Raw genomic sequence first — 14,712 nt, 5'->3', positions numbered from 1 at the left:
TGCTACACCGAAATCATATAATCAGTTACTACTTACATGCGATCCATTAAGTGAACGTATGGGAAATATCTAATTGTAAGTGGAGGAATTGGCCCAATTAGCTAGGTGCTTGTTGTTATTTTTAGATGTAACGTTACAATTCTCGTGACTTTGCGATTTCATTCCGGCGCTCTGTCACAACGATCATACAGCCTCGTTTCGGCGATCTTTTATTCCTTATCAGGCGAGACAGCGCAAGGAATTGAAATTTTGGAAATCGTGCGTGATTTGTACCTGAGGAACTTGGAGAAAGAAAACAATCTAATGTTGCGGAAAAACCGGAAAAAAGAAGAAGGGGAGACCGAGGAATCCTTGAAAGGCTCGACCGAATTTTCGATGCGAATTTTTATTCCTATAAATGTACGTCACGTATATATATATATATGCATACATACATATATGCAACAGATATTGTACGAATATATAAATTCAAATTGGCTTTAAAAATGGTGCATCAGGTGAGGGGATTTCACTACATCCACCGTGATACCTACCGATTTACGGTGGAAGAAACGTTGCCGTACGTATAAGGCATCATGTACAAATGTGGGAATATCCTTGTAGCTTACTTTACGTACATACGAGCACATATTGAGAAAATAGGTACATATTTCAACTAGCAGACTATGCGCCGTCCATGTAAGAGAGAGACATATTTTTCCTCCTCTCACTTACTTACCTACGTACATATATGCATCTTAAGGCAGCCTCTTCACCTTCGACCGTATTCTTACGACACCCTACGCGGCTCTCAACTTTTCAATATCGCCGCATTCGTCTAGTCATGCAAGCGCAAGCAGGACGCACCTGCACTTCAACAAATGACGGGAAAATACAAATTTATTCACTTTGTAACGCGAGGTTTTAGCATCACAAAATGCTTTTCGGATCACTCGTCATTGGTACTTTGGTACAACAGAGCCATTTAGTTGGCTATTGCGGGGTTCAAATTTCGAAAGCTTCCGGTAGTGTTGAAAAAGATTAAAAGAATTTGTACCCTTACCATTCGTTTTGCAATTGATGTATAAATGAGAGTCACAAGGTTGAGCTGAAACTACGTGGCTTACTTACAGATTTTTAAAGATTACTTTGTCATTGTGAAATAAGTACTCCTGCGGAAAAATCCACTGTGTATACATATTGAGCAATGAATTATGAGAACGTGAGTCAGGGTCGAGCCACTTTAATAAGGAATTTCGAGATTGGCGAGTTTGCGAAAAACGAGCTGAGCGGAAAATATGCAGTATACGTATAGGTGTAACAAGGCTGCACAGTGTGGGAAGAATCTTCTCCCGAATTCCAGAATAAAATTGGGATATCGTACTTGGCGTAATAAGTCAGCAAACCTAAAAGGTATCGTATGATGAAAAATGATCGGGGTATCGAGGATGTACGGTGGGGTGAACCGGGGTGAATTTATCCTCAAAGTCATACGTCAGGTGTCGAAGGGGGCGCGTTTCCTGGCCGATTGAGACGTATGACCGTGAGTTATCGCAAATCCTCGAATGCCCGGGGTATTCCAGTTTATCGTGAACCGGCAGAAGCGAATCTTCGCGTTGCGTCGAGGTCCACGATTGGTCGAAACGTAGCCGTGGGTAGGTAGGTATTTCCCGATGGAATATAAGGGGTGCAATTGACATCGTTTCCCGAAGCTCTGCAATCCGGAGTAATCGGAGGATCGCGGGGGAATTCTGGTTTGTTCCATAATCGCGCGTCCATGATCCGGTGAACGCGTCGTTTGACCGGTGAAATTCTGGTCAGCGTCGCGGGTCAAAGAAAGATAGAAAGAAAAAGGGAGAGAGAGAAACGAGAATCGGATGGGCGTGTGACGAGGGTTGTACAAGGGTCGTTTTCCGCGAACAAATTGACTGTGAATAAATGCCGAGGAGATGAAAATCTCGGCGCGATATTGAAAGGATCCGAACGTGGTGGTCGATGCAAAGCGCGCGAATCCCGCCTCGCGTATTTCGTGCTAATGGAGTTCGTCGATGGCTCGAGGTTTCAACTTCCCGATCTATAACGTGTAAGTGTGGCCTTACACATGCACACCTTCTGCAGAAACAATGGACCCGCTCTTCACTCGGAGTAATTGAAATGTTTAACTCCTCTTGGATACGCTCGGCTCGACTCTCTCCGCCTCAACAGAGGCCGATGCACTTCGCTCACTCGTCTCGAGCAGAACTCGATTGAGGCGCAAGTTTTTTGAATCTTTTTTATTTTCCTTCTAACTCCGACTCGCGGTGACGCGTATTGTGATACGGAGGCTCGAACCACCCTTGGGATTCGCTGTTTAGCCGATTTTTTTAAAAAACCTTTTGGAAATGTGGCTAAGCACTTGAATCAAAAGTAAGACTAAATGCAAACATGGGTCTGTTGGACGTGTATATAAGCCTCCGAGTCGCGAGACCATACTAAACGCAGAGCAGCCAGTGAAAACATTATTTTTCTTCCTTTCATGGAACTCGAGTACCTATCAGAAACTCTCGACGCGAGCGAAACCATCAAGCTGATTAATTCCGGGACGGTTTTTTCGCGATCAAAGACCGAAGCGGCGGATTAGATTCGAATCAATCTACCTTGCGAAGGTGCGTCTGAAAAGGAAGTGACTGTTGAGCTAATTAGAATCCTTCGGCGTTCTTTTGAATAGATTTTTTTCGAGTTATCTTATATTTATACGTGTTACGAGTATAAAAGCAAACTTCGTGCACAAACGCAAAACAAGTTTCCGACATCCAATTACTTCACCAATATTGTAAAACTGCATGACCGTATAATTTTGGAGAATTCACAACCGGCTCTCTTCGATATAGCCTTCGACCGAGTTTAATAAAAATCCATGATCATGTGGGGAAGTAAAAGTAGGTACCTCGGATTCTAGAAGACCGTAGATTACAGATGTGACCGTGCTGACTACGGTTGGTGCGCTGACGGATGGTAATGACTTTCAAACGACTCGTTGGAGTTATATCGGTGATAAAAAGTTTGCGAATGGTGGTCAGCGAGCGTAACGCGTTATTGAAAGCCATGATTTTTTTTTTTTATCCTTACCAGTCACGCGTAGTGACGTGATATCCAAGGGGACATTAGCGCGTGAATGAAATTTACCTTCGTGTAACTATAGACTTTGCGAACCTGAGCATTTCCAGCGGTATGCTTCAAAGGAAACATTTTCACACAGAAGCAAGCTCTTCGCACCGAGGTTGTCCTGATTACACGTCGTGCGAGTATGTGCGAAAACAAATGTAGACGCAAATCTGTTTCTAATTCATTCGGAACAAAGTATCGCCGCGAATCAACTCCGCGATTGAGTGAATTAGGTCTGGAGTCCCAAACTTACGTCGTGGGTATAAAATAATTTTTGCGTCAGTATCGGTTGCGATGAATGTCTGACGTGTAAAATGTTTACGAAAGTAAAGAGAGAAAAGTCTTTGATCCATTTTCGCTCCGCCGTTTTAAGTCCTGCATAAAAAAGTCAGTTAGGTAGCTACGTTTTCTTTCTTGAAGCTGAATGAGGAGAAAAATTGAATGAAACTAATTGCGGGACATTTTAAACACGGTGATAATTTGACTGTCGTTATGAGCACGCAACCTCGTCCCAAATGCTCGTAATGAGCGTTCGTAATTACGAGCAGCGAAGTACGGAGGTGAATCGGCGTTATAACCTATTCAAAATTCGTTCTACAATGAAGGGTTGTTTACTCTGCTCGTTGTGCCTCCGTTCTACCGGATGAGCGGCACTCGGTACACGTTTCAGGGGAGGATAGACATATACACGGTTTCCAAATTCCAATATCGAACCCGTAATCTCATTCGTTCGTTGCTCGTATGAACGACTCGTCGGTTGGTCCTTTGATCATCCGGTAACGGGCAATTTTGGAAGAGAGTGATTCCGAATTCGAGGAACTCCGATGTATAAAACAAAATGACAATCGTCTTCAAAATAGCTGGCGTGGAAATGAGTTCTTTTACTCTAACTTTTTTCCTTGATATCAACCGGATCGAGTGGCTTTGAGGGTATTTTTAAAATTGATGCGAACCCATCGAGGCGAGAGTTATAGCGCCACATTTTTTCCCTCTCGCCCCGAATCGCGTATTAATCGAAGCATGAATTATTACCTGTATTTACCCCAGTCCATGTAGGCCTGATACAAGTATCCGAGCAGAGTGAACTTGTCGTCGCGTTGTCGAATGTTCTTAAGAGCGCCGCTCCATTTACGTACAGCAGCCTGCTGTTTGTGGGCTCTGTACAGTTTCAGCCCTTGTTCGACCTGCAATTGAAAACGAACAATATTGAGCGATAGTTGGTTGCACGGTTCACGGGTGGGGATTTTGCGAGCTCAGCTTTCACAGGGCGCCGCGTACATACGATAAATAAGCCAGCGAGCAGCGTGGCTTCGTCAGCATGACGCCGAGAGGCTGACATCGAAGAGCTTTGAAACTACAACGCGCGTTCACCCAACTGAAACATGTCACATTTTCGAAGCCACCGAAACTCCCGATTAACAATCCTGATACAGACTTCAGGCCGAAACGGGAGATCCGCAGAATCTGCTCAGGATATGGATACCTAATACTCCCCTTCACACGTTACTCGAAAGGTTTGGATCAAAACGATGCCACAACCAAGGGACGAAAGTATTCGTAAAATATTTTTATTCTTTTTTTTAAGGTATTTATTCATGTAAAAAATTTTTCGCTTCATTCATGATTTGAAGTGGCGCCTTCTGATGATTTCTGATGAAAGTAATTCGTAAATCGTCAAGAGGGGCTTGAGTAAAACTGTTATTAATCGGCACTGTAAATGAAATTGAGGTTCGATGAGCGACGAAGAACGGATTCAAAGTTACGGTAAAATAAAGTTGAGAAAAAGGCTTTTATTCAACGACAAGTGTTTCTTGGCGAAAGTCAGAAACAAGACTGTTTTTACAATAATGTCGGTTGAGGCAGCAACCTTATTGATTTTATGACATGTGAATATTTAAACTTCTTTTATCTATGCCGACTAATCGTGAAAAAGGGAGAAGAGGCGGGTGATTTCATCCTTTGTAACGATACCTTTAATGGGAATCATTGTTACGTTAGCTACAGTTTCGTTCACCCGACGAATAATTCATCCGTGAAACGGCAAAGCGTCCAACTGTCCATACCCTGCATCTGCTCGCCGTCAAGGTCGGTCAGATTTCTCACAATCGGACCGAAAGGGTTGACCTACGGGCCCAGCATCGCCGTAAGGTGTCCTGGATGCTCAGAATCCCCGGAACACCTGGCGCCTATCGCGTGGCTGGGCGACAGGTTCGATGGCAGGAAACCGAGCCCGAAGCATGGCGGAAGAAGAGCAGGTCAGAGGAGCGGCGGGCTGGTCGGGAGTGGGTATCGATTCAACCCTGAACTTTGCACGGTGCAAATTGAGACCGAGGTATGGTATAAATAAAACAAAGGAGCTGCTACCGAGGAACATGCCGCTCGCCAAGTCGATCAATCAGCCGGAAAATCCTCCGAGGACTTTGTCTCGTACCTTTCCCTGCCGGCGGAAGGTTATTCCCGTTTCGTACGCGTCCGGGATTCGGCTCTCCTTGAAACTTCCCATTCGTTCCCATTGGACACTCGTTAACGTTCACCGCGACCCGCGATGCTCTCGGCTTTTATGACCTCGACCTCGCTCCGGTTCTCGAGGATCTGCAGGATTTTCGGCATAGGTCAAAAGCTTCCGCCCGGGTCTTTCATTTATTCTCATAATTTTTTCAACCAATTTCTTCCCACTCTCCTCGACCGCTTGAACCCACCTTTCCTGGCCCAGAACGCTCCCCGAGTGAAATTCTTTGCTTATTTCGATCGCGGATCTTATACCCCTGGGTTTGAAAACGATACTTTTTCAATTTCAAGACCGATCGAGAACGCGATTGTTGCAGTTGAGTTCGCAAGACCGAAACCTGCGTAAAGCTTTCTCTCTTCCGCGCCGAGTTCTCAAAAGAATTTCTCTTGGCGAGTATTATTTTCTTCAAAGTTCTCAATGCATCTGCGTATGTCTTTCGGTATTTTGTACGAAGCAAGACTGAATATTCACGTTGAATAAAACGGGTCATTAGGTCCGAGTATTGGAATGCTGGATGTTATAACATATCTCTTTCCATTATAAATATATGCCTGGATAACCTTGCGAAGGCGGCGATGAGAACTGAGATCAAAATCATAGCATGACAGTCAGTCGGACGGCGTTGCGAGAGCGATAACTCGTTCATTCGTTATATCTGATGGATGGTGAACTTATTTAGATCAGACACTTGAGGTCTCATACTTTTGCCCGTTATACGAGTATCATATTTCAAACATTAAGCATATGTTACGTATTTTCCATACTGTCGTTTTCTCGGAAAAAGCAAGCGGTACAAAAGGTAACCAAATTAGAGTTCATGAATTCGCTGGCAGATGTTACGAGAGGAAAAGAAAAAATGAAGAATTAAATTTAATTAACGAAGTAAAAACGATAAAAAAAAATAAAAATTAATAAATACAAAATTCAACAAAAACACCAAAAACAAGAGAAGGTCAAATTAAAACCGCGTGTTGCCGAGAGAAAATGATGAAATCATGTCTGCGTTTACGATCCACCCGTGGAAATTAAGATCATCCTATAACCAGAAGGGATGGCCATAATCAAAACAACCCCTAAATCCCTTCGCAGATTCGCGCCGAGCATGATTATCCCGGAGCTTCGTTTATTCATAATTATTATTATTTGCTCAGTTCTTTTCCATCTAAGAAAGCTTTTCTCGTAGATTCGCCCGAAGTTTTTCCACCGCTATATCACGCTGCTCAAATAATAAATACAACCCACAGAATCACGAGAAGCCCGATCGCGTTTCTGATCCCGGTGTAATAACGGACCGCCACACCCGCAACATCTTTCTTTTGTGATTCGGGAAAAAGGTAAGGTAATCCAAAAAGAAACTTCTGCTTCTATTGTACGTGAATTCGGCGGGCCGATCCTAACGAGATACGATGATTTGAACGTGTAACGAAGAACATCTCCAAAAAGGATTCTATGTAATCTACCGCTCAGAAGGATGACCATGGCTCGAGCAGGATCGGACCGAGTTCGTAAATTTCCATACCGAAAGCATGCTTTATTTTCGGAGAGAGAGTGAGAGAGATCACTGAATTAAAGTGTGAAAAAATGTGGCAAGAATAACGCATAAGTTGTCCGATGTTCTAAGCCAGTATCACTTAATTGTTTCGAAGGATAAATGGACGGCTTACGACGGCTGAAAGAATCCGGAAAAAAAATTTCCAACACGGCGCGAAGATTCTCCGAGGATAGAGGAAAAAGTCTTTGGTGCAGCTCAAGGATAGAATGGACCGGGCGAAAACATCCACACCGATCTGCTGGCTGCCTGCTGAAGCATCAAATTGCACCGCCGAGGCGATGCGCGACTTTATCTATCGATGAAGCAGCCAAGGAGGACCTTATCTATCGGCGGATGGGAGAGATTCGGTCCTTGGCGAGGAACTTTCTCGAGGAATGCTCCGAGAGATAAGTTAAACGAAAATCAATTCTGAGAATCGAGATCGTATCGTATCGTTCATCCTTCAAACTACATTCGCAGACGCTGAAAACTTGCGGTTGACGCTACAATATTATCAAATTTATGTAACACCTCCGTGTTACTCGACGAAAAACACCGCAACGATTTGGAAGGTTTTCGATCGTACGTGACGCCTGTTCTCCTCGTAAACTCATTTTAATGCGAGGTGCCTGGAATCCAAGCCGCGAATATTGATTGAACTTTGTGACAGTGATAATTGGATTGAACGACGAAATTCATTATTTGTCGCTACGTTTCAAACAGGTTATGGACTAGGTGTTAGACTCGCGATCGTGTGAGAAAGCAAAGCCGCGAAAGATGAACTAAAAATCTATCCATCCATCCATCCACCCACCGAGGATTCCTGAGAAAGACCCTCTTTCCTGGCAAGAAGGTTTGCCGCAGGCAAAGCCAAACCCTTTGGCTTGGCAGGACTGGGAAAGGACTCCTGACGTCATTTCCTCCGTTCCCCGTTCCAGCGGGGCCTCTTCCGTCTGAACTTCCGGCAGAGACCGGTAACTCCGGAACATAGATTGTCGACATTGGAACCCAGCTTCGCGATGTTGGAAAAGTACCGTTCACTGTCAAGGTTCAGCTTCTCCTCGTTTTGCAAACGCGATCGACCAGCACAACGATCACGAAGAGCTTTTATTGTTACTGTTTTATGAGGGAAAAAGCACCGAGCCTTATGCTTGTCTCGACTTCACTCATCCTCGCCAAAGAGGATTATTCCTTTCGATGCTCTATGGTAAATTCAATCTTCCAATCCGTCTCCTCGCAAACACCGTTGCAGAGGATAATCTCTACGATAAAAAGGTCTTCCATTGGTCATTGACAGCTACGATCCCTTGAATTCGTTCCGACGTTAACTTTTGTTCGCAAACCGTTGACGCGTTTGAAAGTTAAGAGGCGCTTTGTGCGAAAGCTTTGACCGACATAGATAGGTACACACCCTGTGCTCCCAGCGTCACATCGGTGTTCCAATGCCTGTAGCGAGCTTGCGAAGCTTCTTAGCGACGCTCTTTACACTTTTTAATTTGGCTTTGATGGGAGAATGCTCAGAGTTGAACAATCGTCTTTTCTCTACGCCTGCTCAGATTTCAAAGCTTGTTTCCACGAGCCGGGGAAGCAGACTGCCTTTTCATAAACCACGTCTTTCACGAGCGCGTCGAGAAATGAGAAGATTGATTAGGTGCTGCCCTTGCCGCTAATGCGGGAGGCGTCGGACGTCGAGGGGGTAGAAATCGAGAGTCTGTTCCGGGCTCCGGAGGATCGCGTGATTAATTACACCGTCAAAATATAACTGATTCGTTTTTGAAAGATCAATGCCCACTTATAGAGTCGAACGAATATATACAGCGAATGTCAGCGTGGATCGAAAGGGGTGAAAAAGCGAGATAAGAAATATTGAATGAAGAACATTTGATATAATAACGAAATAACACCGAAAGCTTTATCGTTACTGCCAATAAATAAATATGGGATTTAATTTCTAATGGCTTATCGGTCGACGAGAACGAGCATTCGATGGGTTAATACAGCCGGGTGAATTGATTACTCGGATTTCACTCCGGCCGGCTCGTTTAGATTGTCAACTGTTGGGCTCCGGGGATAATGACACAGCGGTACGCCATCGCTCGGGTTGATGAGGGATTATAAAATTATTTTTTGGGTCGACAAACTTCGATTTTCCAGGCGAATTACAAGACCGTGCAATATGGTCGGCCAATTAACGTCGAGTGCTTTTGGCTCTGATAGCTTGTATGAAACAAAAAAAAAAAAAAAAAACACAACCAAAAAGGACGAATCGATGAATCTTACCCTAGAGAAACGGTATTCCACTAAACCGAGTTCACGATCAGTTGAAAATATCCGGGTGTCGGTATCGATGGGAGTTTACAAGAAAAGAAGAATTGGAAAAGTTGAGAACTCGAATAAATTTTACGATCAGATTCTCAGCGGCAGAAATATTTTTTCTATTTTTTTTTTTTTTCTTTCTTTTTTCCTCTTCTTCTTCGAAACGAGGGTAGATTGTAAAGAAAAAAAGCTTCTCCTGATTTAGGGACCGGAAAAAAGAATGATAATAATAATGATAATAATAATGATAACGTCTTATAAGGTGGTAGAGAACAGGAAGTCGGAGGAAAAGAAAATGTAACTTTTTGAATCGTGATCCCGAGCCTCTGCATGATGATAACAATTTTGCAAACGCCGAAATCCTGCCGAAATCCTCGCAAGACTTCGAGCGAATCCCAAACACGCCGGGCTTGAAAAAGACTCGCCCACTGTCCGGAAATCCTTGTCCGTATTTCATTTTATTTCTCCGCTTTCTTTGATTCTATTTGTACTTTGCCCTTTTAACTCCGCACTCTTGGTCGCGCATCCTTCAGGGATATGTATAAGAAATCGAGGGATCCTGATCCGCGGCATTTCTCACAGCCATGAAACGCTACTCCGCCGAATCTTTCTACACCTAGGCGACGTAATGTTAAAAAAATCTTTTTATAGACCTGTCGTGGCTATATTTTTACACATCGTCGACGATCTCACCGTTTCATTGCCTACGGTCAACAAGACCTTTATATATGTATACGACATCCTAATTAGGCCTTAATATACATACAAATATACAAGTATAAATACTATAAATTGTTCTCCGCAAATTTCAAGCTCGCAGTACGCAAATATTTTCACTGACCTTAGATTGAAGCAGGGAATCGAATTATTACCGGAGAATCAGTCGTTAATTATAAATTGTTTAGTCCTTATCTTAAAAAAATTAGAGCCTCTGTAAATTCTTGCTTTGCTTTCGTTTTTTCAGCATATTTGCACGCAATGAAATCATTTCCGTGAATTCCAGACAAATGACTCGACGCGAATTTAGAATCTGCATGTATCCGGCGAACACGTGGCGTACGGAAATTGTTGAGATGATCTCACCGTTTCCGGTTTCTGAACAGTGTCGATCTTCACACCCGTTGAATAAACTGTGCTCGCAAAATTTGTACAATTTTTTCTCTACGTCGACGCACTTTCGTCTGAATTTTGTTTGAAAATTTCGTTGACTCGAGAGAGGAAGAGCTTTCTAAAATCGAAAAATTAGATTTCACCCAGCACCGGAATCGATATACGAAAACATGAAACATTGTTCTATTCAAAACACTCCGCAAGCGGAAGGTATATACTCGACGTAAATTCGTAAAGTGGAATCAGCCGGGCAGCCTGAGTGACGGATAGCATCAAAGCTCTCCGCCGAATCTCCCCGGGGTTTACAGTACGTTTCAAATAATTCTCTTGATCAAAGAATCGAAGAGCGTTTGATACGGCCAAAGTGATTTCATCGATTTTCCAACCGTGATTGACGCGTGGCGATACCCGATGCGATGGAGAAATTTTTAAAAGAAAGTTCCAAGAATAACCAGCGACGTGTTCCAGGTTGTAGGACACACGCGGCACGGCAGATATATTGTAACACGCGTGTGCGGTTTGTCGGGGAAAACTCGAGGCTTAACAGGCACGGGAATTAGAGCTCCCGAAATAAGTATGACGACGATTCTCCGCTCCGGACATTTACCAGACGAATTAAAAAGGGGAATCCTCTTTTGTCGGAGAGTCCAAACTGTTCCCATCCCACTCGTCTCAGCTCCCCCATCGTTCTCTCCCTTTCTCTCTCTCTCTCTCTCTCTCTCCTTCTCGGCTCTGTCTCGCCCATTTCGCGTCACGTGTCGAGGGTGCAAGCCCGGCTAAAAAGAACCCCGCGAACACAAGACTGCTTCGCTTACTTACGCCTCTCTTGAGCTTCGCGAAAAATCATTCAAGAGTCCTTGCTGTGAGCTGCAGGGGCAAGTGGAAAACAAAAAATCGCTTGTTCTACGAATGAAACGTAGTTGAATCGGAGAGCAATTTTTTTTAACAAGGATATTTTCCTCGTCCTTATCGCAGCCTTCGGAAATTCTCTGAACACGACCGAAGACGACGATTTAGCCGGTACGTTGCGCGATTTTGAGGCCCATCTTTCGTGCGCGATAAAGTCGACGTCGTTAACGCGACGCAAAGTCTCACCGTTTCCCGTGACACGTTACATATTTCCATGCTTGCGGCGTGCCCGTTATTTGCGATCGCCTTTTTTCGCACTGCGGCGAAGGCCGAGTTGACCTCTCCGAAGGCGGGAAAGTCGCAGGAACATAGAAAAAGTAAATAAACGGTAAATTGCGGATGGTCTCGTAAAAGAAAGAGGGGAAAATGGCCGAGCTGTTCGGGCCATTCAACCTGCAGCTAGACGAGCCCTGATAGGAGGAGAGATGAAGGGATGAAGGGATGAAGGGATGATCCGAGGAGCGAAATACCTCGCGATAATTAACTTTTCACCTATAATAAATAGGGGGAGAAGATCCGGAAGTTCGAGGATGGGAGAATAGCCTTCATTTGAGCGAAACTGCAAAAAAGGGTTGCAAAAGAATCGAATCTCATGGAGGCAAAAGCTCGTCAAGATGTTATTCACGGATGATTGTAAATTTTGTCTACTATTTCTTTAACAATTGATGTCGAAGTGTCGACTATTTTATCCACCTCCATAAAACATAAAAAACAAAAGAACATAAAATATATATATATACATACATACATTAGGGTAGACCTTATTTCGGGTGTTGACGAATTTTTGCCACCCCATCTTCCAGATCAACTTCAAATAATTCAAAAACAATTGCCTGATTTTTTCAGATTTTCACCTCAACTTTAAGATAGTCTGCAATGTGATCGAAGTTTCTTGTGGAAGTGGGAAATACTTTTTTTTCTCACTATGTATTTTGTTGTTAAAGTAATAATGTGCCAAAAAATCTGTAACTCCGAGGTTTTAGTGGGCATTACTGCTACCATCTGAGAAAAAATTCGCATCATCATACCAACTAATCTCGACGAATTGCACACCCTCGAAATCTGACTTTTTACCATTTAGGGGATGTGTAATTTGTCTAGATTACCTGTTATGATGATGTGAATTTTTTCTCAGGTATTAGCATTAATCCCCACTAAAACCTCGCGGTTACAGATTTTTTGGAACATTAATACTTTTACAATAAAATATAGACTAAGAAAAAAAGTTTTTCCCGTGTTAATTTCCATAAGAAAATTCGACCAGGATGCGAACTATCTTAGAGTTGAACTTAATGTCTAAAGAAATTGGGAAATTATTTTTAAATTATTTGATGTTGATTTGGGGGGTGGCCCGAAAGAAATTGCCAACACCTTAAGTAAGGACCACCCTAATACATGTATATTACTTTGAGAAGATCCTTTGAGAAATTTTCATTTTTATCTTGTACGTATTCTTTCCCATTGTATTATATCACATTTATACAGGAATTCAGCCAATTATTTTATTACATTGGTTCACCCTTGTTGCGCGGTGCAAGAGCTGCTGAGGTAACACAGCGTCATACAGAGTGGTCAATGAAGCCGGAAAAAATTCTCGAAGGAGTAAGAGAGAGAAAAAAATTAGGTGTTATAAATAGTCTTGACGAATTACTTTTTCGAATTCTCCTGTCAGCCTTCCGATTCTCCTTCGCCTCGGGTTATTCAAGAGTGACGCCTTGATTAGATGACTCGTGGAAGATGAGCAGCCGCTCCGCAAGCACTTTTCTAATATCTTTCAATTTTCCCCTTCCCCCTCTCATTCGCTTTCATTCCATCCCGAACACTTCTGTCGCGATACATATATGTAATCGCATAACTCGTCCGACGCATCCGTTTGAATCTTTTCCTGTGTCCATTTACAATTTACATATTACATACACAACGTAACAAGTCACGTGCGCGGGAGAGGCAAAAATTTTTGCCTCGTATAAATAACCTCAGGCGAACTTGCAGTGGCGAAATGTTTCCAGCATTTTCCGCTCGCGGATCCTGCGGCTGCTCATCGTTTCTGGAGAAAAAAAGGATAAGAAAAAACAAAAAAAAAAAAAAAGGGCAGAGTGTTCGGTGTGAGCCTCGGCTAGCCGCAAACTCGGCGGTTCGCCATCAGATTCGTCAAATTTTCTCGCGATGATACGACGCCGAATATGAAAACACGCGGGCGCAGCGGTCAGCCGCGAAAACGTTTTATTCGGTAATGAAAATTTCCAGAGAGATAGACAAATGGATGCATATTTATTTGATTGCGGGGTAATATTCCCTAGCATCCATAGACATATGAAAAAAAAAATTATACGTACATATGAGAGAGAGAGAGAGAGACAATTCAAGACTATGACACAAGGATAAGTGTTACAACCGATTAACGATCAGGTTGGGACCTCATCCATGCGATGATTGCTTATAGACATCATTACGCAGGATGCGAGGAATACGCGTTCGGCACGTCGATTACGGCCTCTAATTAGCCCGCCGTTAATTATCAAAGACGGGATTAGGCGGCTGTATACGAATCTTTTGACGTCACTCTACGCATCTGAAGATTGCGAGCGAGATCTTCCGGAATTAGGATCAAAGATAGCGAGCGATTCCATTTCAAGTATCATTCATGGGGCCGAGAGCGCTCTCGGAGACCAATCGAACGAAGAAAACGGATGCAGGGAACTGAAACCTCGCTTCGGACGGAGCGATTCATCCTCGGTCCGACCGGATGACGTATTTCCCAATTGCTTGCCATCGACCCTATAATTACCCACTTCCTATATTCATCGCTAAGGGCGATTAAACGCGGCCCGTATCACCGATCAAATTCTGCACTTACGGAGAAGACTCCGAATAATCAAACTATAAAACATATACCTTACTTTGTCAAATTATAGTTCGTTGAACAAAAAAAAAAATTCGCGGTCGTTTGAATTTTGACATCGATTGCTGCAGTGCACGTATCTCTTACAGTTTGTTTCATCGACGATGTGTTTATAAAAACGGTTACGTTAAATCGAAGTCGTGAATTTATAGTGTGTTGGAGAAAAATCAGGGTCAAGCTTATGGTGAAAATTTTTCCAGTGAACATTAATTTTTAAACACTGTAACAAAAGTTTTCAATCAGCACAAAATCCGAATCTGCGGTGATAATAGTTACCGCGTATTCCCGAGTGAATATATTTCATCACTTCTC

General features: G+C 43.2%; 1 protein-coding gene across 1 annotated transcript in view; it reads right to left on the bottom strand.

Annotated features, from left to right (window-relative positions):
• LOC124180626 (43 kDa receptor-associated protein of the synapse homolog) overlaps positions 1-14,712 on the bottom strand; it is a 50,189-nt gene that overhangs the window by 16,791 nt on the left and 18,686 nt on the right. Inside the window, exon 3 of the mRNA XM_046566380.1 lies at positions 4,156-4,307. Within this exon, the coding sequence (XP_046422336.1) occupies positions 4,156-4,307 (152 nt within the window). The remainder of the gene's footprint in view (positions 1-4,155; positions 4,308-14,712) is intronic.

This window comes from Neodiprion fabricii, chromosome 4, assembly GCF_021155785.1.
Source record: "Neodiprion fabricii isolate iyNeoFabr1 chromosome 4, iyNeoFabr1.1, whole genome shotgun sequence".
Lineage (NCBI taxonomy): Eukaryota > Metazoa > Arthropoda > Insecta > Hymenoptera > Diprionidae > Neodiprion > Neodiprion fabricii.
This window is presented reverse-complemented; position numbering and strand designations above follow the sequence as displayed.